Source organism: Carettochelys insculpta, chromosome 6 (assembly GCF_033958435.1).
Source record: "Carettochelys insculpta isolate YL-2023 chromosome 6, ASM3395843v1, whole genome shotgun sequence".
Lineage (NCBI taxonomy): Eukaryota > Metazoa > Chordata > Testudines > Carettochelyidae > Carettochelys > Carettochelys insculpta.
The window spans coordinates 83,846,789-83,871,519 of record NC_134142.1 but is presented as its reverse complement, the minus strand read 5'-3'; the positions used below and the strand labels follow the sequence as shown (position 1 = coordinate 83,871,519).

The following is a 24,731-nucleotide window of genomic DNA, read 5'->3' as shown; positions in this document are numbered from 1 at the left end:
CTGACCAGGTTGATCTTCCTGGAAGTGTAGACAATCTCTAAGTGTCCATCCTGGTGCAGCTGTCTAGCTGTCAGGTCTGGAGCAACGTGCCTCACTCGATGTAGGATCCTGAGCTGTGACTTCTCTCCTGGAGGCTGGTACCTAAAGCTGCTTAGAACTTGAGCAACTGGAACCCTCTCTCCTGCTGCTGCTGGAGATCTCTCTCACACTTACCCTGTGCTCCTCACTGTCCTTTCTGAGAGTATCACACCGGCCTTTTCAGCAGCAGCCACAGCTCCGGGTCCCTTCTGAAGTTCTGGTAGTGCTGCTCCACATGGCTATGGGGGGGTCCAGCGCCCTGCTTCCACCCCTTCCGGGGGCACAGAGCCAGGCCCCCGCTACCATTTGCCCCATGGCCCACGATGGTTGTTGGCCCGCTAATGCTAGCTGCAACATGCCTAGATAGTTGTGTACAGCTGTCATACAGAGGGGTAGGAGAGCACCAGAAGTGTTTCTGGAGTGTGAGCAGAGGAGTTCTGGCACATGCAACACCAGGGATCTCACCCTGCTCCTTTTGGATCTTTAAAACTCTCCCACAGGGCAGGACTCTGTAGAAAAAACATTCTGGTGTTTCATTTCTGAAACTCAGTCACCCTATCTTAGCGTCAAGGGCTAGTTTTGGCTCAATCCCAGCGCAGCCAGCTCACTGTACAGTAGATACAGGGAGTGCTGGCTGGGAGTACGGACAACATTACTCATGGGCTTATAGGAGAGGATTCAAACTAGAAACAATGCTGTATCTCACATCCTCCCAGAAGCCACACAAGATGCTACCCTGAGGAAATTCTCATGAATAGGTGAGCTGGGATTTTTGTTCACATTTGATCTGTTAAGTCTGAAATAGGAACTAGAATGGGAGGTGTTTGGAGGGAATGTTTGGATGCACACCGAGATCAGCATTGACATTCCTGACACACAGCCTCTGCAGGTACAATCAATTGCACACTCCCACTTGGGGTGGGGGAGCTTATCTCCTTCCTCTTTTGAAACGCAAACACTTGTTTCCAAGGGCAGGTGGGACCCGGGGCAAGCTGTGGTTAAGTTATACAAAACAGAGATACAAACAGGAAGGGTGGTGGTGGGTAATGCCAAGAGCAACGAAAGAAACCTTGAGAGAATGAGGGAGGCTCATCACTGACCCAATGTCATTGTGAAGAGCCAGCCACATTCACAGTGACAGGCTGGCGTATGACAAGACAGAAGCGAAACAGTGCCTCAAGGGCCCAGTCCAGGCTCCCTATGTTCCAGCTCTCAGACCCACCTTTCATGTCCAGTCCCACATTTTCTCTTTGCAAATTGCTGTTTTGGTGGTACTCTAATACCTTCTCCAGTCTCCATTATCCACTTTAGATTTTGTTCCAGTTGCTTTCCCTGCCCTTTTCAAAATCAAGTTTAATGAGAATTAAAGGTGGGCGGATTGACAACCCTGGAGGGTGAAGTCTCCTACAACAGTCCCCTTGCCAGTGCAAACTTCCATATTTCAAAAAGCATTACCAACTAACCCATGTATATTCATTAGTCCTGATTTGGAGGGTCCAGTTCTAGTGGGGAGAGGCTAATTCAGACCCAGCAGCCCTTTTATGCTGTTGAGAATGCAATTATTTCCAGAGTCTAATCAATCATTTCTCAGCAGCTACTACAATGCTATCCAACGACATGAACCATTGTGAATTCCACAGTTGTTACACTGCACATTTGGGCTACGTCTACACGTGAAGCCTACATCGAAGTAGCCTATTTCGATGTGGCGACATCGAAATAGGCTGTTTCGATGAATAACATCTACACATCCTCTAGGGCTGGCAAAGTCGATGTTCAACATCGACGTTGCGCAGCACCACATCGAAATAGGCGCAGCGAGGGAACGTCTACACTCCACAGTAGCACACATCGAAATAAGGGTGCCAGGCACAGCTGCAGACAGGCTCACAGGGCGGACTCAACAGCCAGCCGCTCCCTTAAAGGGCCCCTCCCAGACACACTTGCACTAAACAGCACAAGATACACAGAACCGACAACGAGTTGCAGACCCTGTGCATGCGGCATGAATCCCCCGCTGCAGCAGCAGCAGCCAGAAGCCCTGGGCTAAGGGCTGCTGCACACGGTGACCATAGAGCCCCGCACAGGCTGGAGAGGCAGCGTCTCTCAACCCCCCAGCTGATGGCTGCCATGGAGGACCCCACAATTTCGACGTTGCGGGACGCGGATCGTCTACACGGTCCCTACTTCGACGTTGAACGTCGAAGTAGGGCGCTATTCCGATCCCCTCATGAGGTTAGCGACTTCGACATCTCGCTGCCTAATGTCGAAGTTAACTTCGAAATAGCGCCTGACGCGTGTAGCCGCGACGGGCGCTATTTCGAAGTTAGTGCCGCTACTTCGAAGTAGCGTGCACGTGTAGACACAGCTTTGGAGCCCAGATTGCTACCTTTTGGCCCTTCCAGAACGAGAGAGAGGAGCCTGCAGACTAAGGAGAGGGTTTTGCAAAATGTGCGTGTGCTTTTGAAATGCAAAGATTATCTGGGAAAGATCCTGCTTTGCTGCCAACACCATAAAACACAAACACAAAATTTTTCCTTCTTTTTCCCTGCCTGATCAGAGAACGAAAGGGTTTGAGCAAAAGGCGACCTGGGAAAAACATACAAGTTAACAGCAGTGACAAAGTAAACAAATGATTTTAGGTGCCACAATCTTTACAAGGCCAGATCGCGTTTAATTGATATTTATCACACTGGCTCCTTCTTCATTTGACAGGAAACAAGATAGCTAGGAACTTTTGCAGGGGTCAGGCGGCTACATTTCAAACTATTCCAGCAGTAAGAAAATCCCGATAAGCAACCAGTCAGCTGCCCTATGTGGTGTACGGGCTAATCAGTAAGGAGGGAGGACAAGCAGCCTGTCCCACGATGACTTCTGCACTTGCAGGTACAGGTGGATTGATCGCTTTCTGTGACTACTATGGACATTTACTGCAATATCCTTAAATGGCCTTACTCTACTAAGTTTATATATTATCATGGACTAGAACTGTACGCAACTTCCCTAGGGGGAGACGTCACAGACATATGACCTGGCACTACAGTGAAAATGTGTCACACAAATGTGGAAGTTTGGGACAACAGATGTTAAGTAGATTTCCTGGGCAAGCCCAAGGGAGAAGTTTGTGCAAATTCCCCTACTCTGCTTTTGCAAACCCAGCCTTTTGAAGCTATGCCATGGGGCAAGGTCATTGTCTCCTGATTACTTGTTACAGAAGGCCAAGATCAAAGGCCCAAGCTGTATAAAGAAATGGCTGAGATGCCCAGCCTTTTTTCTGGTTCTGGATCTAAGATGTATATGAACTTGTAACCAGGCCCACCGATGTGGTAGGATGGGGTGTTAAGCTGGCAGTTGTTCCAGGGTCTGGCCATTCAGAGGGGTGTGGGACTCACAACTGCGGCAGTGGCTGGAGTTCTGGTCCTCTTAAGTTGCTGCTGGAGCAATGGCTCTGCGCAGCTCAGAGAGTGGGGTGGAGGATCGGCGCTGTGATCTGGGCAGTGCCCCATCTGCCAGAGGCCCTGCCCCTTCCAGGAATGCAGAATCAGGTCCCTCCACACCTTGACTGGGGGCCCACAGAAGCTGTCATCTCCCCTGCCTGTAAGCACTATAAGCATAGGGAAAACCCAACTGTAGATTTGAAACTACCCAAACCTGAGGTTGGAGATGGGGATGACCTCTGGTTAGCTAACAAGCATGTAGGAATTATTATTATTTTTATGTTTACTCTGCAATGCTCACATCTCAAGAATTCATGTGGTTGCTTAGAAGGAGCTATGCGATAACGTATAATGGAGGATCCATACACCAGTTGCAACCCTCAGAAGCCGTGTCTACACATGCACGCTATTTCGAAGTAGCGGCACTAACTTCGAAATAGCACCCGTCACGGCTACACGCGTCGGCAGATGCATCTACAGATGCCTTCGCTCGGCTGGCCGACGGCCTGGCTGCCCGGGGTCACCCTGCCCGCACTCCTGATCACGTCAGGAGTAAGGTGAAGGAGCTGCGGCAGGGTTACTCCCGGGCCCGGGATGCGGCCGGCCGATCTGGGGCCGCCCCCGTCACTTGCCCCTTTTACAGGGAGCTCAGGGACATCCTGGGCCCCTGGCACACCTCCTCCCCTCCGGCCACCCTTGATACTTCGGCCGACGAGCCCCAGCAGGCCCTTCAGCCAGAGTCCGCCCCGGAGGTAAGCCCCGCACCCCGGGGGCCCCCCCCGGAGCCCCCCCCTGGGCCATCGCGGCAGGAAGAGGAGGAGGAGGAGGAGGAGGTGGGCTCCTCCTCCGTAGAATCCAGGCTGCAGATCCTCCTCCTGCCCTCCCGGAGCAGCAGCTGGGCCTCCGCCCCCCGGGGATCTCCGGACCATGGGAGTGGACCGACAGGTATGTACCTGCCTCTGGTGTACACCCCTGGGCTTGAGGGGCGGGGGGGTAATAGATATGTGTCCAGGGCCCCCCACATGCTCACATGGCCATGGCCCCAAGGACAGCAGGGCCATGTACCTCACAGCAGTGCATCAGCCCTTGCCCCCCCAACACCCCGCACAACAGTGCCATGACCCATCCCCGGGGCAGGGGGGATCGGAACCTCGAGGGGCCCCCGGGAGGAGGGGGTGGGACACCCCGCAGCAGCAACAGCAGCAGCAGCAGCATGTGATGGAGTGGGGGGAGTGCAAAAGGGAGACTCAGGCTAGATATGAGCAACAAGAGCCGAATAGCTCCCAGGGGCAAAGGATGATCGTGGGGCTACAGCTGGCAGGTGACACCTCTGCCCTGAACAAAGAGGAGGGAGGAGCCGAGCTGGCTTTGAAATGGCGGGGGAGGGCGGGGGCCACAGGTAGAGGCTAGAGGAAGGGAGAGCTGGAAGGCAGCCAGCCTGAGGAGGGGGAAAGCTGCATCTCAGAGGGGCACCCCTTGGGGTCTTCTCCCCAGGACGGGTTGGAAGGACTGTCTCTTCCAACAGCTGGTGCTGTCACTCCTGGGAGAAACTGGGCATCTGTGGCCTAAGAAACCTCTCCTGTCAGACCCTGCGGAGTGAAGTGAGAGTCGCTCCCACCAGGGGACGAGGTGCAGGGCAGGGGGACCCCTGAACCCCATCCATCACAGCAGCATCTCCCGGGGATGGGGATGGGGAACCTGCAGTACAGGTCTGGGGGGACAAAGGCTACGGCTCGGGGCCCACACTAACGCCTGCCTCCATTCTTCTTCCCCCCCTCCTCTCCTGTGTCCCGCAGCTGCACCATCGGAAGGACCGGAAGAGAGCGCCGGCGAGGCATCAGTGGTCCCGGAGACCCCTCCGGGGCCATCGCTCCAGGCAAGCCCCTCGGCCGAGGACCGACCGGCCCCACGGCGGGCTAGACGGCGGACCCCGCGCCACCACCAGCCGACGGCGATGGACCCCCAGCTGCTGGCCATCCACCGTCGGCAGCTGGAGGTCGCGGAGCAGCACCTGCAGCTGCAGGAGCGGGCGCTGGCCTGGCGCCAAGAGGCATGGGGGGCCTACATGGAGACGTTCAACCGCCTGGTGGACCACCTGGCCCCCCATGCCGCGCCGGCCGCCGCAGCGCCCGACGTGCCTGCTCCACCCGCCGCACCACCAGCTGCTCCGCACGTCGCCGTCCCGTCCGCCGTCGCCCCGCCACCCACCGCCGAGGGCCGGAGCGCCGAGGGCCCCCTGGAGCCAGCTGAGACTCACCGGGCATATCTTCCGGTCCGCCCCGCCCCCAGCCAGCCCTGGACAGGGCTGCGGCCGCGGCGGGGCTCCCGGCCGCCCATGCCCAGTGCCGGACTTTAGGGGTGAGGGGCCTGGGACGTGGCCCCCCCCCGTATATAGTTGGGACTTATTATTTTGTGCCCCCCGTTTGCCCCGTCCCCCCCATGTAAATAGTTCTCCCCTTTATCATCCCTGGTTTTCTTTTTATTACTGAACACACTTTTTTATTACTATTGTTTTATTTGTACATATTACTTTGGTTCCACACATGTTGTAAATAGTTTGTTCTTGTTTTATTTATAGTTAAAAAAAAAAGTTCTAAAAGAAAAAGCAGTTTAAGTTCAGCCACAAGTGCATGCTGTCATTTGTCCAGGAAAAGTGGGACGGGGGGTGCGGTTGGGTGCTCCATGGTGTGGGCGTTGGGGCAGGGAGTGTGGTGGAGGAAGGGGCGGGCAGTGGGGGGCCTGGCAGAGTTCACCCCGTGGCCTCATCATCGAAGTGGGCCCGCAGGGCCTCCCGGACCCGGGTCCCTTCGGGGTCCACCTGCCGACTGGGGGCAGGAAGTGGCTGCACGTCAGCCCTGCCGGCCTCCACAGCCCAGCCCTGGAAAAAGGCCTCCCCCTTGCTCTCCACCAAATTGTGCAGGGCGCAGCAGGCACCCACAATCAGGGGGATGTTGTTGGGGCCCGCATCCAGGCGGGTCAGGAGACATCTCCAGCGTCCCTTCAGGCGGCCAAATGAGCGCTCCACCACCTGGCGCGCATGGTTCAGGCGCTGGTTGAAGCACTCCTGGCTAGCGGAGAGATGGCCCATGTACGGCTGCATGAGCCAGGACCGGAGGGGGTATGCCGCATCTGCGATGACGCAGAGGGGCATGGTGGTGTCCCCCAGAGGGATCTCCCGCTGGGGGATGTAGGTCCCCGCCTCCAGCCGGCGGCACAGGCCCGAGTTCCGGAAAACCCGGGCGTCGTGGGTGCTGCCAGCCCACATAAATGTCCTAGAAACGGCCCCGGCTGTCCACCAAGGCCTGGAGGACCACAGAATGGTAGCCCTTGCGATTCATGTAGCGTCCTCCACTGTGATGCGGGGCGCGGATGGGGATGTGAGTCCCATCCAGAGCCCCGAAGCAATTGGGGAAGCCCAGGGTGGCAAAGGCTGCAATGGTGGCATCTGGGTCCCCCAGTCTCACGAGCCTGTGCAGGAGCATGGCATTGATGGCACGCACAACCTGCAGGGAAAGCACATGGGACAGCACCAATGAGGGGTGAGCAGGTTGTGCGTGGCCCTGCCCTGCCCTCCCCTCCCCTCCTCTGCCCTGCCCTGCCCTCCCCCACCCTACCCTGGCCTCCCCTCCCCTCCCCTGCCCTCCTCTGCCCGGGCCCCCCTCCCCTGCCCTGCCCTCCCCCCGTGGGTTCTCTTACCTCCACGAGGACAGCCCCGATGGTGGCCTTGCTGACACCAAACTGCTGTCCCACGGATCGGTAGCTGTCGGGAGTGGCCAGCTTCCAGACAGCGATGCCGACCCGTTTCTCCACAGGGAGGGCACGCCGCATGGCGGTGTCCTGGTGCCTGAGTGCGGGGGTGAGCCACTGGCACAGCTCCATAAATGTCTGCCGGCTTATCCTGAAGTTCCTGAGCCAGTGGTCGTCGTCCCACTCCCCAAGCACCAGCAGCTCCCACCAGTCGGTGCTGGTGGGGTAGCTCCACAGCCGCCAGTGTGTGAGGCGGGGGGGGGGGCGGGGTGCTGCAGGGTTGGGGGTTGAGCCCTGCTGCCCTGGGGGCAGCTCCTTCTCCGGTGTAGCAAGGAGGTGCTCAGCTGCCTCCCGCATGGCATGGAGCAGGGCAAGCCCTGCTCCTGCTGGGAGGGCTGGGTGGAGCTCTGGCTGCTGCTGCTGCTGCTGCTGGGGGTCCATGCCTGCGTCGCCCGGTGTCTGTGTGCCTATGGCTCCTCAGACCACATGCTGTGCAGGCTGAGTGTGTCCGGGAGGGGCCCTTTAAGGGAGCGGCTAGCTGTTGCCCCGGAAGCGCTAGTCCGCCCTGTGACCCTGCCTGCAGCTGTGCCTGGCATCCCTATTTCGATGTGTGCTACTTTGGTGTGTAGACGTTCCCTCGCTGCGCCTATTTCGATGTTGTGCTGCGCAACATCGAAGTTGAACATCGACGTTGCCAGCCCTGGAGGACGTGTAGACGTTATTCATCGAAATAGCCTATTTCGATGTCGCTACATCGAAATAAACTATTTCGATGTAGGCTTCACGTGTAGACGTAGCCAGAGAGAAGCAAAACACAGATGCTCGTCTTTGGAGGTAGTATGACTTGTAGCAGATATCACAGTGCAGTACGAAAGGTGGAGATGTGCAGCCTTAACATTGCAAAAGACATGGGTCTCTGCCCAAAAGAGGTGACTGCAAGAAGCTGAAAGCCTATACTGGGGGAAGGTGGGCAGGAAGGATGTTGGACAACAAGTAACAGGCAGTGGTTGTCGCAGAGGGAATGAGGGGATGAGGAAGGAGGTGCATGCTGAAGGAGGAGAGATCAGATCTCTCGCTGGGCAAGTAATCTAAAAGCCAAGGTGCTGGATATAAACAGAATGCAGCTTTTAATCATTCCACCCACAGGAGCAGCCTGAGAGTGGGGAGTGTTTGTGGAGTTTCATTACAGCTCATTGTGGCCTGGGAAAGACTAAAGCCTTTCACATGTGCATAATTTACATCCAGGGCTGTACTGATTAGAATCCACTCGGGGATATTTTTAAACTTTTGATTCTCTCTCTCTCTCTCTGTCTCTCATGGAGGGGAGGGTCCATCAGCTCCCATCTCTTTGTTTGGCACAGCTGCATGCTTCCTTCCATTAACCACTGGAGGTGCCTGAACAAGAGGATTTCTAACAGCTTTATTAGGACATGTCTTACCCAGTGTGCAGGTGCCACCAGTGAAGCTGTGATCCTCACACAAGCCCAGGTATGGTGAGACCACCTGTTTGACCAGTTCCTCCAGGAGGACGTAGCCCTTGCTGGGGCCTGTGGGTTCATGGACACCCTGCAAGTCAAGAATCAAAGCAAATATGTCAGTACACAACCACAACTTCAGTCACACGCGTTCTGGGCACCAGAATGCCTGGGTTGTATTTCCAGTTCTGAGGACAGGCCCAATGACAAGAAAGGCAAAGGGGACAACTGCCCTGGGGCCCTGTGATTCAAAAGGGCCCAGAGCTCCCAGTCACTGCCTTGGGGCCTTTAAATTGGCCCTGGAGCTCCAGGCAGTCTCCTCTGAGTGACACTGAAGAACTGATGGCGGGGGGAGGGCTAGCCCCTACCCCTGGCCCTTCCACCTGAGGCCCTACCCCTTCTGGAAGTGCAGAGCTGTCCCCCATCTTGCCAAGAGAACCAGCAATTCTGTCAGCCCCAAGCCCCCGGTCTAAGACTAGGTCTACACTAGAGCGATCTACTGACAGAAGTTACTGTTGGAAGAGATCTTCCGACAAAACTTGTCAACAGATTGCAGCCAGACAACAAAGTGGATTGGAGAAGTGATCCACTCTGTTGACAGAGAGCGACCCAACTGCTCTCAACCGAACAGCCAACCGTAAGCACAGCAGGCAGGGCTGCCCAGTGTCCCGGAAGCCTGGCCTCTCGACAGACGGACCCCCCAGAGCATCCAGACCGGCTTTCTGTTGACAGTTCTCTGTTGAGAGAGGCGTTCTGCCTCATGGGGGAATGGCAGAACGCTGCCAACAGAAGTGCCGCATTCTGTCAATTCACTGTTGACAGAACACTTTGCGTAATGTGGAACCTCTCTGGGTTTTGTTGACAAAACTCTTTACTGTAGACACAGCCTAAGGGAGCACAGATATAGTGATTATTCTGGAACAAGAGTGCTTATATGAACTCAGTAACACAATCTAAACCAGGAAAGGACACACTTTGTGTGTGGACCCATGTACTCTGCAAGAAGAATTCCTCTTTCTGGCTTAGCTTATGTTGCAAAGCATCACAAAAACCTTAGTTTTTTCCGAATAAAGGTGTACGCAAACTCTAGTGGTATAATTATACTGAAAAGTTCTGCCAATAAATTCCCCTATAAATGTAAGCCCTCCATTGATTTGGGCAAGTGACTGCCCCTTCCTGATACAGAACTGTGACCCACCATCCCTCTTCTCCTTCATTTACCAGTGCAGAGTGTGGATAAAGCTCTAACAGAAGTGTTTGATGATAGAAACGAATTATAAATTGCTACAGTTTTCTTGCAAAGCCTCACTAGGCATTTCTACTTTCAGTGACTGTATGAATTCCTCACTCCAGCAATTGCCTCTCCACACTCCCAATCATCTTTTCCTAAACTCTTTAAATGGAAATTCTGCCTCCATTCTGATGGCTCCTGTTAGTACCACTTGTGTTACAGTAATTATGGTTGGAAAACTTAAGAGTGTTTAGGTAAACACAAGCTTAGCCATTTTCCACAATGATTGGGTTTCGGAAACTGTAATTCCTCTTGGCTTTTCTGTCTCTACGGAAAAAAAAATCCATGGAAACTGTAAGGAAATAAAACCTGGAGGAGTCTCAGTAAAGGTCTGCAATCTGGATATTTTCCATGGTTTCCACATCAGGCTGTAGGAGGTGATGACTCAGCCAGTGCACTTGGATGAGCAGATCATACTTGGAAGATTCTGTTCTTGTTCTGTTCTTGTTCTTGGATGGATAGGTTGGTTCCCTCAGAACATTTGTGTGGCTTGAGAGATCTCTTCCACGTTGCCTGGGGCCAAGCATGCTCCTCCCATCAGAGCTCTTGCCCTCACTCCAGGTCAATTCCCTCCCTAGGTGAGAAAGCCTGTGCTCATCAGATGCCTTTGTACCTCTCGGTCAATGAAAATGGTTGAACTAGAAGAATTGGTATGCTGGGAGCTGGTGGCCAGGCCAGGGCAGGTTACAAGCATGAGAACTGTAATCTGAAGTTGAAGGCATTTGGATGCACTTCAAGGCTGTGTCTACACTATGCAAAGTAAGTTGACTGCAGATACACAATTCTAGCTACGGCAACTGCACAGCTAGAATTGAGGTATCTGCTCTAGGCTTACTTGGCCATCCTTACTGAACAAGGTTGACAGGAGAGTTTCTCCCATCGACCTCCCTTACTCCTCACATCTCACAGGGACTACAGGGGGCAACTGCAGCCCCTGAGAGGTGAATTTAGAGCATCCCTACTAGACGCATGAAATTAAAACCTGGAAGATCGACCCTCGGCTAGTGTAGCCATAGCCTAAGATTAGTGGGTAAGTGAAGCACAAGCATTGGGACTTCTCAGGGACAAAAAGAAAAACCTCAAGACCCAGAATTTCATTCATTTCCTTCCCATAGGGGCAGCTTACCCCCTCTTCTCCATTTGCTCAGGAAACACAAGGCACAATGCTTAATATTCAGTTTAGTTCATTTTCATGTCCAGCTTCCCCAAAACAACACACACAACTCCATGTGCAGACTCATCATCCTGACTGTTTTTCCCCTTCCCAGGGACATACGAATTGGTAGCTGTGAGATACATATGTTTGGGAGAGAGCTAGATAGGAGGAGGAAAAGAAAAAAGAAGGAAGGGAAATCCCTACCTGTAGAATCAGTAGCATTTGAACAATGGAAGCTGGGAGCTTTGTTTGGACAAGAGGAAGAATCTCTTCTAATTTCACCTTTAACAAGACCAAGTCTCTGAATCCGAGCAGGGCAATCTGGCGGATAGTCAATTCCTGACCCTGAAAAACCACAGATCAAAAATGTGTGTGTGTGCATAAAACGCTATCTCGCTCTTGCTCTCTCTCTCTCTCTCTCACACACACACACACACACACACACACAAGTAAAAATTATTGTGCTGTTATGGAAGAGCACCCATTAATTGCTCGGCCTCATGATTCCTTGTACTGTTAATTGGCCTGACTAGAGAGCACCTAATCGATGAGTGACAGACCTCTCAAACTGGTCACAATGTTGAAAAACATTGAGTCACGATCTCAGTAGCAAATGACAATTACTCACAAAACCCAAACCTCTATATGAATTGTGCTTAACAGTCTGAAGGCCAGGACTGGTGCAGCCATTTATGTTGTCTGTCACACTTGAGGCACACTGGCTATTCTGGGAGGGGATGAAATCGTAGAGCATGCTCCTAAACTTGCCGGCTTCTAGTCTGTGTCAGACCCCACACTGAACACCACCACTGAGCACTGGAAATGTCAAACAAAAATACCGTTTAATCAATCATTATCTTTACTGTTCACTTCAGACCAGAACCAGGCCCTGACCAAGTCTTTCCACTGAGGGCAGGGAAAGCAACTGCTTTGGTTTTCCAGAGCGACCAGGTTAAAGCAACATTCTGTTTCCATTTTTTGGCATTAATGGTAAAGCGTCTGTAAAGGTTCAACAGAGGAAGATGTTGAAGTATTTCACAGCATATTTAAAAACACAGTTGAACTCATTCCAACATTCCAGTGCCATGGTAGTCCAGTGCTGTGCTTGCAGGCACCCCACATTAAACCAACTGCAGCTAATGCTTCACTGCTCAAACTTTCTTCCCATCCCTCCCCAATGCTTTTCATTGTGGAGTCTCCCCCGTTCTCCTCTGAGGGAATTTACCTCTGCCCTACACTCTGCTTTGGGATTGTTTTACAGCTTCCTTAACACAGTCAAACACAAATCTCTGGAGGAAATGGGGCAATTGCGCTGGGGCTCACGCTGGAGCCCCGTTCCCCTTTGATTTGCTGCTGGAGTGCTATGCCAGGTGCTCCGTGCAGCTGCAGGGGGGTTAGGGCAGTGGAGTTCAGCATCACAGTCCAGGCAGTGCTGAGAACTGTCTGCCCAGGGCTCCACCCCTTCCAGGGATGCAGAGCCAACCCACTCTCACACTTTGCCTGGGGCCCACGGTGGCTGTCAGCCCTGCTGCGGCTACATCAATATATAAATAACTAAAGATCTATGGGTAAGACTGTCTTTGCCATTACATAAGCATTTTGCTTTCTTAAAACATCACAGTGCTTGTCTGGAAATGCCAAGTGTAAAAAGGAGCTGCCAAAGCTGTGATGGAAATGTGCCTCAGCAATAAAATAACGTTTTTTTTCCATTTATTCCTATCATCCAATTTAATCCAATTACTTTCTATCTTGGTTCAAAGAGGAATTTCATAGAAAACAGAAAAGTCTACTCTTAATTCTTCTTTCTAAGCCTAGCAGAGCCGTCTTTCTGACCTCAGTAACTCAGTGAGAGCATCAGAGGGAAAGCTGAATTAGTCTGCGTCTTCAAAAACAATAAGAAGTCCAGTGGCACCTTATAGACTAACAGATATTTTGGAGCATAAGCTTTCATGGGCAAAGACTTTGAATTTGAGTTTCCTCTTTGAATTTGACTTTGTCTTTGCCAACAAAAGCTTATGCTCCAAAAATCCGCTTGTCTGTAAAGTGCCACAGTACTTCAGGGAGAGCAGTGTGGCTGGTATAAATATGTTTGCATTGAGTTGGCGATTTAGGGGACTGTCTGTTTTAGGCCATTCATACCTAAATCACAGGTTCAAAAATCTCTGAGGTGGTTAATAACCGTCACTTCCATATGATGGAGGTTCAGTAACTTATGGTTGAAGGGCTCAGTTTCATTCCAAGTGGACACATGTCCCCATCACAAAAGCCACCCTTAGTGGCATTTTCAGAAAAGCAGTGACAGGCTGACTGGATAGGAAGACTGACAGGACCCCTTCACCCAAAGAGGTGGCTCCTCCACAACAGAAACAACTTTGGTGAGGGGAATCTGCCGTGCCAGATGTGTGGATAAATACAGTTCCTTCCTGCAGCATGAGGAGGCTATTCTTGTAATTGAGACACTGGGCTCAGAGTCCAGTGATCCGCATTAGGTCACTAGATCTAACACAAACTACCCGTGTGATTGTGGCAAGTCACTTAGGGTATATCTACACTGTGAATTGAAACTCAAAACTTGTGTCTTTCAGAAGTGTTAACACCCTCCCCCACCAGCAGCCCCGGCTGCCCACACACACATTCTGCAAGATAAAAGTTTTGCTGATGACGAGTCCTGGTGTAAACAGCATTTGGTCTGCAGGAGTGCAGGAGCACTCTCCTACCAGCGCTAACCCCGCTTGTTGTGATAGAAATGTCAGCAGGACAGTCTTCTCTCTAGAAACTGTGTAGTATAGACATAGCGTCTTCAACAGTAAAATGAGCATACTACTGCCCTCAGTCAAAAGGGGAGTGGCAAGGACATGTTTCTGAGGTTCTTAAATATCACCTGGATGTATACCATGGAAACTGTATAAATAAATAAAATACAAAGGATCTTGATTACCAATGCTCAGACCTTCCTATCACCTCCTTTAAAAAGTCACAAAGTTCTGAAGTAAGTTTTGTTCAGCTTCTCATTATTGAGACACTGTACAGCAGCAAAGATATTTTCCTGGTAAAGTGCTGGAGCCATCAGGGAAAAGGGTATCGCCACTTAGCAACATGGGATCACTTTTTCTGCAGCAGCAGAGTATGAAAATACAAGGGGAGCAGAAGCAACTCTCAATAAAAGAAAAATTCTCCTCAGTACATTAAAAAAACAAGCTTTAGCATCTGACCCTTCAGGGGTGATGGAGTGCAGGAAGACTACCCAAAGGTGGCACGTGGTGGCAGCCCATTTAGCAATTAAAATTTTGGTGGGTGCAAAATTTTGGACTTGGGTGCACCTCTCCTGAGGGATACCATGAGTAACCTATGACTCCATGTCTGTGGATTATATGCGCGCGTGTGTGCGCGCGCACACACACACACACACAGAGCACAAAAGGAATAAAAAGACTTCTCGGTTGCACTATTTCATGAGTACTCCACCTCCCAAACACATACCTTCTAGCATCTGCAGCAAGCACAGCAGGAGAGAGTAAAAAGAAATACATTGGAATGGTTAGCACTCATCTTTAGATAAGTCCTCTTGGCTGCTTTTAGGGAATGCCAACTTTAATCAGTGGGAAAGGGCAACCTTCAAATTGCACCTGCTGACTTTCAAGCGATAAGAGTCAAAAACCAAAGATATCTAGAGTCTGGTTCCCCAGGAGCAGAGATAGGCTAAACAGGAAGGCCAAACAGGTTTAAGAATTCCATTCTACACATAAGAGGTCTCTTGGTGCCTTGTCCAACCCATCATGGTGGAAGAGAAGCTGTGAACATGCATTTTTCAACAGTTCCTGAGCAGTTAGGACTGCTGATGCTGGAAACCGTCACCAAAACTATTATTATTTGTATTATACAAGTGCCTGGGAGCCCTAAGTCATGCACCAGGACCCCCACGGTGGTAGGCGTTGTACAGACAGAACAAAAACATAGTCCCTGTTCCCAAAATGTTTTACAACCTAAGCAAATTGAAGAAGATAATATATATTTAAAACGAAATGTCCTTCAGGCATGCTACAGCTGCTTAGCCTTGTAAACAGGACATAGGCCAAGTCTACATTAGGCATTAAAGTCAATTGAAGATACGCAATTCTAGCTATGGCAACTGCATAGATAGAATCGACTTACCTACAATCAACTCACCTGGCCATCCTCACAGAGGGAGGTCGACAGGAGAAACTCTCCCATTGACCTCCCTTACTCCTCCCAATATGGAGCAGTACAGGGGTTGACTGACGACCCCAGACTGATTGATTTTGTGCGTCCCCACTCGGTACATGAAATCGAAACCCAGAAGATTGACACTGACCAGGCTGATCTTCCACATAGTGAAGACATAGCCTTGGAAACCAGAGTGATGTTACTTTTCCATGCGGGTACAAAACATACACGGCCACTCGTCACAAAAACATCCAGGGAGACACTTTTGAAGGCACAACTGACAGTTAGGTGCCTAACTTCGAATTCCATTTCAGTGGGAGTTAGAAATCTTTCCCACTCGCCTTTAAAAAATCCCTGTCCCTCTCCCCCGCCTAGACTAAGAATCAGCTCCAGTGACAGACACTGAAATAACTGTGCTAGTGCTATCCTCTAATGCCGGCGGAGCAAAGCCACTACTTGCACAGATGGAGCTACAGCTACTGCAATAACTCAAGAATGAATGGCAACACGTGGGACAAAGTCTCAGTCTAGACAAGGCCCAAGAGCAATCCAGTTGTATCAGTGCTTAAGCACTATTAAAGTTCCGTCACAGAGGGGTGCCTCGCAACAGGACAGGACAAGGTGCAAAACTTTGCACTCTGCCCTAGGTGAGCTAGTTTATCACACTAGTTCCATTTACGTGCCTCACTAGGACAAACTTCACTAGGAGCACCTTCGGCCCAAACTACAGCGTAAAGATTTTAAAACCTGTTCAGCCAGTGCAGATGGAGCTTTAATTGCTATAGGGAGAGAAGGGAAGCACAAGGAACTATAAAGCAAGATCTGCAGTTGCACTCCCACCCCATCTCCCAGACTATATTTTAACCAGGTTTACCTGAACGGGGTAGAATATTGCCTGGAGCGTGGGAAGGGTCTCTGTGAAGAAGTGATCCCAGATTTCAGACAGGATATCAATGCGATCCTCACCTAAAAGTACAGGAATCGGGAAAGAGAAAAAGCCTTTAGAGATTGTTCAGCTGTCCCAATGCTCTTTACCTTTCGAAGTGAGATCACAAACCCATCTCATTTAGGATCTCCAACCCCAAAGCAGACAAGTCTTGGCAGCTTCAGCTGAGTTTTGCTTTGTAGTTGTAAGGTAGGGGGAGGGAAGACAAATCTCTGATCAGAGACTGCAGAATCCCTCCCAGCTCTAAGAACACTGCTCTAGGTGAGATGTAAAACAGCCCAATAAAAGTAAAAGGAAGGTTGCTGCTCCTTAGACAATAGGTTCTATCTCCACTGGCCAAATATGGTGCAATTAAAAAGTAACTAATAAACATTAAGCTGACATTCTTGCAAGGTCCTCCTGGGCAGCTGTGCCTGTGAATGAAGCAGGGCCCAGAGGCAGGGAGCCAATGCTGTACAAATACCTCTTTAACCCTTTACCAGAGTCATCCTTACCAATGCGTTAGGCAGCCTCACACCTGCACCCCACACACTCCCCATGGGTGGAGTGACTGCTCTGCAGTGGGATGGGCTGCAGGAGGCAGGAACCAGCTGCAAATAGCTGCAATCAATGTCCGATCTGAGAGAGGTGGCAACCCTGGAGCAGGGCTGGGTGAAGGCTCACCTGCAGCCTCAGGGGAGCAGGCAGAAGGCACAGAGGCAGTGAGTTGGCAGGAGCGTGGGCAGAAGGACTCAGGAAGAAGAGAAAGTGGCCATGCAGCTGCCCAGTGAGAAGCAGCTTTGAAGGGGAAACAGACACTTCTTTCCTGCCACTGGCTGTGCACCACCCTCTGGACCTCCTGAGTCCTCTGGCCTGTGCTCATGGCACTCACTGCTGACTGGGGAGCAGGAGCTGGGCACAGCGAACAGGGGCAGCCAGGGGATGTAGCTGGCTGCTCTGAGCTGGCACTGAGTTCTCAGTTGGAGGGTCAGTAGGAGGGATGTGGCTGGTGGCCTCCAAAGCCCATACGCAACACCCAGCTGCACAGGGCACCATGAAATTTGGAGCAATTTGGTGCACCAAATTTCATGATCTCCCTTGTGGCTGCACATTTTCCATATCAGTAAGGACTGCCCTGCCAGCTGCATTACCTCTGCAATTCTCCCTCCCCATAAACAGAGATACAGAAATCCCTGAACCCACCCACCTACCTGTGTCACAAGCCAAAATGAGGAGAGTGCCTCTTTCACAAAAGAGATGTTTTAGACTAGGCAAGTCACCGGGTTCAATGTTACCAGTGTATCCTGCCAGCCACAAAAGCTCCCAAAGTCACAAGTTTGGATATTTAAAATAAATGTAGACTGAAAATCATGCAACCCAGAACTCACGAGACACACTAGAAGTTTTGATCCAAGTGATGAAGAACCAACCCTTCAATGGGTCTATTTCATAATCTGGATGGAATATTTTGCATAACTCTCATGAATATACTCAGCTCACAAAGCTTCTGATCTTTCTAAAAAGTTAGGCTGTCTAATGGATTTGGACACCCAGATTCCCATCCCCTAGGGAGCATTGCAATTTCTGCATTAAACTTGTGTGTACCAGCTGTATCAGTTCCTGTCAAAGGGCCTTAAATACAAGCAGAGTCTCACAAGAATGTTGTTTACTGATACTGAAATGTTTTCCAAATGCATGAAAACTCCAAAGACTTTTGAGTTTTCATGTTTCCAACTGATTGTTCCCCAGCCTGACTGCAGCACACCTCACCTGTGATATAAGCCATCAGAAAGAGAATCTGAAACAGTAGGGCCTGATTCTGCACACTTTCCTTCCAAAGAGTAAAGGCCCTATTGACTTCAAAAGCTTACAGGAGCAGCTCCTATGTCTGCATTTTTAATGTCAACTGCAAGAGTACCCCAAAAATCATCCACCATCCACTGAAAGAATCATGCCATAGTCACACTGTCTAACGAAAGTAACAGAGCGGGAGCCGTGCTCGTCTATATACTTTCAAAACAAAAAAGCAGTCAAATAGCACTTTAAAGACCAACAAAATAATTTATTAGATGAGCTTTCATGGGACAGACCCACTTCTTCAGACCATAGCCAGACCAGAACAGACTCCGTATTTAAGGCGCAGAGAACCAAAAACAGTAATCAAGGTGGACAAATCACTCCTGATCCACAAACCTGTATAGAGTGGGCCATTCTGTTAATGACTTAAGAGTTTGCGTGTTACTGAAGAGGAATTTTCACAGCACTCTTGAAAGAGAGACTGCCGAACTCTCTCTCATATTCAAATTCGACACATTAACATGTGGTTTGAACCAGGATGGGAATTTTCTGGGTCACTACAGGGGCTCGTTTGCATACTTGGCTTAATCTAATTCTTGACACCCCCCCCCGCCCCCTACTCTCTGATTTGCTCACCTTGATCATTTTTTTTTCTGATGTGTCCACCTTGATTACTGTTTCTGGCTCTATGTGCCTTAAACATTGAGTCTGTTATGGTAAGGCTATGGTCTGAAGAAGTGGGTCTGTCCCACAAAAGCTCACCTAATAAATTATTGTGTTCGTCTTTAAAGTGCTACTTGATTGCTTTTTTGTTTTGTCTAATGAAAGAGAGAAGTGGAACACCACTAAGCATTGAGGATGGGTTGAGATTAAAGATAATCAAATTAACCTAATCAATCTAACCAACTACTTTACCTCCGCTTTCAGTAAGGGTAATGAGGAGCACGGAGGCAGTCTCAGGGTGACCAATGCAGACAAGCATATGAAAGCAGAAATTACCATATCTAAGGTGGAAGCTATTCTCTAATAGAACCAAATTGAGGGACCCAGACAATCTCTATCCAAGAATATTAAAGGAGCTGGTACTCTGCCCATGAAAGCTTATTCTCCAAAATATCTGTTAGTCTATAAGGTGCTACAGGACTCTTGTTGTTTTTGAAGATACAGACTAACTCAGCTACCCCTTTGACCCATGAAATTGCAAACTCAATAGCAAGCTTTTCAAAGGAATCTGTAACCATGGGGGTAGCACCCTATGACCAAAGAATTGCAAACATAGTATCTTTATTTAAGAAAGGAAAGATCTGGCAAACTACAGGCCCCTTATTTTGATGTCAATTGTATGCAAGGTCTTAGAACAAATTTTGAAAGATAGAATAGTTAAGAACAGAGACAGAAATACTAACTGAGATAAAAATACTACTTTTTTTTTTTTTTTACAAAGAGTAGATTGTGCCACACTAAGCTTACCTTCCTTGAGAAGATAACCACATTTCTAGATATGGGAAATGCAGTAAAGATCTCAGTGAGGCATTTGATACAGTTACACATGGTAAATTATTAGTTAAACTGAAAAGGGGGGATTAATATGAGAAGCAGAAAGTGGGAAGAAACTGGTTTAACAGGAAACTACTAGGTCATGATGAAACGTGAACTATCAGGCTGGAGGGAGGTTACTAGCACAGTTACTCAGTGATCAATCTTGACACCAATCTTATTTTACATTTACATTAAATGATGTTGGCACAAAAAGTAGAAATCAGGTAAAATTTGTGGATGAGATAGAATAGAGAGTTATTGGCTGTACACAGGAGGGGCAAACAATCATATAAATAGATTTAGATTAAACACTGGAATAATAGGAATGGGATGAAATTTAATACTACAAAAGTAAACTTAGAAAATAATAGAATAGGGCAGGAAGAGACCTCAGGAGATCATCAAGTCCCTCAGGAGCTGACTACCACAAGATGTGTTGCTTAATAGCTGCAAGTGAAAAAGGAGTGAAAAACTCAGCACTTTTGCTGACAGCCTTCTGCTTCTCCCCCATGAGGCAGAACACCTTTCTTGACAGAATCTGCTGACAATAAATCTGTGTGGATGCTCCGGTGGTGGTGTGGGGCTGGGGGTGGTGTCCTCTGTTGACAGACAAGGCTTCCAGGTCACTGGGCAGCCCTGTGTGCTGTGTGTCCAGTTGGCTGTTCTGTTGAGAGTGTGGCTGGGTAATCTGGCTGCCCTCAGATGACAGAGCAGAATGACAGGGCGATCCACTTTCGTGTGTGGCTGCAAACTGTCGACAGAAGTTTTGTCAGAAGAGCTCGTCTGACAGCAACGTCTGTTGACAGATCACTCTGGTGTAGACGTAGCCTATGAGTATGTGGATAGATTTCAGGATCCTCCTCCTACTAGTTTCCTGGCTGAGCTGTTGCAGTGTGTGGGGATGGAAGCAAAAAGGAGAGATAATCTAAGATGGGGAAGTGGCGTAATTATCCAAGAGGTCATAAATCGTACAGAAATGTGAAGTGTCATGTTAAAAGATCAGAATTTTTGATTACGAAAAACATGCACTAACAACGCTGCCGCTCTCTGCAGCACAGGCATTACTGTGTCTCAGAGCTGGGAAAGGAGCTCCTTTCAGAAAGTCAAGGCCAACTGGGGAGTAGGCACAAGCAGCTCTTGTTGCAGTGACCACAAGCCAGACTCTCTGGAACAAAGTGATAAATTTATAAAAGAAAGGGGAATCAAAAAAAATCCATGCTTGGAAATTGCATGAATCATCTGTCTCCTAACTGCATCATAGTGCTCTTAGCTCCTGGAAGCACCTTGTCTACAAGGACATTTCAGACAAATGAAAGGGCAGCAGGAAGGCCCCTGTCTGTCTAGATAGAACATCTTTCCCAAGCAATCAGCAGCCACACGCTGGCACTTTTGTTTCATTCTAACATAATGATGGATGACTCATAAAGCTACTGCCAACGGGAGCTGTATTTTTAAATATGAATCACAAATTGGGACAGTTATGAAAGAGGTTGTATGAGTGTGGGTTTTTTAGAGGTTTGTTAACTCATTAATGTTTGTTCTTTTAGGAAGCAAACAGGCTGGTAACAGCAAGACCAAAGATTCCTATGCAGGTACTGGGTGTAGTATCCCTTTAGAGATGTCTATACTAGAAGTCCCACAGCAATGCAGCTGCAGCTCATCTGGAGAAGACACCCTGGAGACTAGTCTCTCAGTAGCATAATAAAACCACCTCTGTGAGAGGCAGTAGCAGTGTCATCAGGAGAAGCTCTCCTGCCAACAAACTGTTGTCCATACCAGCAGCTAGGATGGTGTAGCTTACATTGTTTACTTAGGGTATGTTCACACTTAACAAAGAGTTGACTCTGTGCAGATCCATCTTCTGGGATTTGATTTAGCATGTCTAGTAGGAATGCGTTAAATCGAATCCTGAGGGTGGCCCCATTGACACTGATACTCCTCGCAGTTGTGAGGAATAAGGGGAGGTCAACGGAGAAGTTTTTTCTGTTGACCTCCCCCTGTGGGGACAGCACAGATAGTCAGCCAAAGGTACATTGACTCCAGCTACGCTAGTCTCATAGCTGGAAGCTTTGGTCCACTTTCTCCCCTAGTGCTGACCTAGCTCAAGTCACATTCCTGAGCGACATCAATTATTCTGGCATAAGCGGTAGTGTGTACAAGCCTTTAGATATAGTGGGCAGACTCCGCTCCTCCCAGATGCTCCTTTTTGGGGCTGTACCAAACAAGTTAAATGAAAGATGGTCCCTTTAAGGAGGTGGCTAGCAAACCCAGCAGCTTCTGCGTGCTGTGATTAACTAGTTGCTCACTGGCAACCTGGGGGTTGAGATATCAGCTTAACAGAGAGCAGTACTAAGGAATCTGAGCCGTGCCATAATTGGCATTTAATGACCCAGAAAAAGCAGGTCAATGAGGATGCTAGCTGGCTGATGATCAGAAGCCACTCAACTAGGCCAACAAATGGCAATCTAGTTTCTAAGACACACAGGTGCACATGGCAATTAGGCAAACCTTATGAAATGACTTATCACCAAAAACTAATCATAATCAATCATTGACCAACTTTCAACTGCTGTCCCTCGACCAGATCCTCATGTGCAGCCAGAGCATAATACTGTGGGTCCAACAGTATGAAAGGCAACTAACCAGCTTTTCATATATGAAGAGTATGAATCATGATGGAGTTTCATCCCAATCCTGATGAAACACACTCATTCTACTACATTGATTGAGGGCTTTCAATAGAATAAAGCTTTGGTATTAGAGGTACCCAGGTTATGGTCACAAGAATAATGAGTTTATGTCTTTCTGCACATTTTCAAACCATCTTAAGATATGAAGTAAAGGATTGTAAGGGCTTAACACTGTCAAGAAGCAGGGAAGCAGGAGCCACATCAAGGAAGGCACCTTGGAAAACTGAGTTGGAAAACAGCAGAACCATGTGGGAGTCTTCCTGATGAAGACAGGGGCTAATGGAAAAGTCTTAGTCACACTTCTCACTCAAGAAGATCCAACATCCCGCAAGTATCATAGAGGCTGCAATACAATGTAGCTCCCAGTACAGTATGTTAACAAAGCATCAACTGTTGTTCTAAGCCTTTAGCTTTACGCCAAGCCTGTGTGTCAGGGCCTCTCATTACTACACAGGGCACCATGGATGTGCTGTGTACCAGCCTGAAGAGGGCTTAGTCACTGCATCTGTTCTCAACTGCATGGAAAGGGCCTTAGAATTTCCCCATTGTGTGAATCATTTGGAGATGATGCAGTTACGACAGACCCATCTCAGCTATCCAGACATCAAAGGCTGACTCACAAGGACACTCCAGGACCTCATTACAGAATGATCTCCCTACACTTGCCTTCACACAGCTTAACCTTCTCCTCGATAAACAGCAAGCCCTTCGCAAGGAGCTGGTTCTGTCAAGAGAGAAGAGAGAGACATGAATTTGCTTTTCCCAAGACTTAAAATAAACTTTGAAGCAGAGTTTCATGGCTGCCATTTGCTTGACATATGGACATCTGAAGTCCAGTCAGAGCACTCCCAGCACTAACACTGGACTTAGGGCGTGTTAAGAATCTCATTCATGGTAATAACCTCTGTCTAGCCCACAGCTATTCTGTGCAGCACAACGGATATGGCAGATACCCAGAGTATTTCATAAAATATCTGGACTTCAGGAGACCTGAAGGATGCATTTGTGTTTTAGGCCACAAGACAGAGTCAGGAGACTTCCTGGGACTGCCACAGCCTCCCTTGTGTCCACAGAAAAAGCCATTTAGGCACCTAAATATGCAATTTGGTAGAATTTACCAGGGTGCCTAATCTGCTCAGACACTTCTGTAAATCTCATTTTGAACCTAGTTGTATCTTTAGGTGTCTGAATACCTTTGTAAATCCATCTTTGGACTGCCTGTGGCTCAGTTCCCCCATCTATAAAAAGGTTAGTAATATTTACTGACCTGCAAGCATTGTTGTGGGAAGAAAATCAGTTACTGTGAAATGAGTTGAGGTTCTTGGATGGAACAGTTAGAGACAGATAATGTACATACTCCCATCTCATAAAGGCTGAGCCCTACCAAGGCATTGCAGAAATTCAGGAACGTGTCTCCTGCTCATGGCACATGTTGTCACATCAGAGCAAAACCAAGATTCAGGGGACATGTCTCTCACAGAGTGCAAAGTGGTATCTACCACAAGGTTGTTTCTTTTCACTGCCATTATACCCCCAATCCTAGGCTACTCAGAACAGGTAACAGTACAGGAGTTTCAACCTTTACCTCCTATTCCCCTTTAGCCACAGAGGAAGCAGTGCCAATCTTACTGCCCAATGCACACTCTCTGTACAATAGTCTACAATACATGGCTCATCAGGTGCTAGCTCATGCCAAGATTACAATGCCTCAACTAAACACTGACCAACGCATAGCTGGGAACCAGTCTGGGGCACCTGTGTGTCACAGGTCCTTTGGGACTAGGAGTAACCTGAATAGTGCTGTGACTGCTGGTTTAAAGTCTAACTGTGCACATTAGACTTAAGAATTTATCCATGTGGGTGAGTAAATCTGCCCCCACGTAACGTTGCCAAGGTCAACAAGATGCCAAAGTTCTCAGCAAAGGCAAATCAGAGAGGCTCCTTCTGCCATGGAATCTTATGCAATTACGGCTTAGTATTGCAAGCTACTTTGACAGGTGCCCGAGAAATACCTAAGATTAAAATGTGACCTTCTTCCCTTGGCATCTTTACTTTAATCTGGCAAAGAGCCTTTAAGAAAGAGAACAGCACATACAGTACAACACACCCACTATAATGGTTCCCCAAAACCAGCCCTCAAGTCAATGATGGTGCATTGAAGCAACTCAGGATAGAATTTGCCTCAAGGAATAGACACATTATGGAGACAGAAATGGTTAAGACATTTTGATGGGGCAGCACATATGGGAGCTGCAATGGGAATGGAGTGCTGGCTAGTCTTGACATTTTAAACATCATGTTAGCTTACCCTGTTCAAAGCAGTTTTAATTATTTCAGTGCTTCGAAACATCTGCAATCTATACACTTGCCACCATGTTGCTCTTTTCCTGTTGGCATTCGCAAGCTTTAAC

General features: G+C 49.0%; 1 protein-coding gene across 5 annotated transcripts in view; it reads right to left on the bottom strand.

Annotated features, from left to right (window-relative positions):
• The window catches only part of PRR5L (proline rich 5 like), a 93,288-nt gene that overhangs the window by 9,863 nt on the left and 58,694 nt on the right, over positions 1 to 24,731 (bottom strand). For 3 of the 5 annotated variants that reach the window (XM_074998946.1, XM_074998945.1, XM_074998950.1), the window contains 4 exons: positions 22,987 to 23,044; positions 16,244 to 16,335; positions 11,389 to 11,529; positions 8,702 to 8,828 (listed from right to left, as the gene is read on the bottom strand). In XM_074998946.1, the coding sequence (XP_074855047.1) occupies positions 8,702 to 8,828; positions 11,389 to 11,529; positions 16,244 to 16,335; positions 22,987 to 23,044 (418 nt within the window). Of the gene's footprint in view, positions 1 to 7,583; positions 7,963 to 8,701; positions 8,829 to 11,388; positions 11,530 to 16,243; positions 16,336 to 22,986; positions 23,045 to 24,731 lie in introns of those variants that run through there. The other 2 variants (XM_074998949.1, XM_074998947.1) reach the window with 2 other exon arrangements.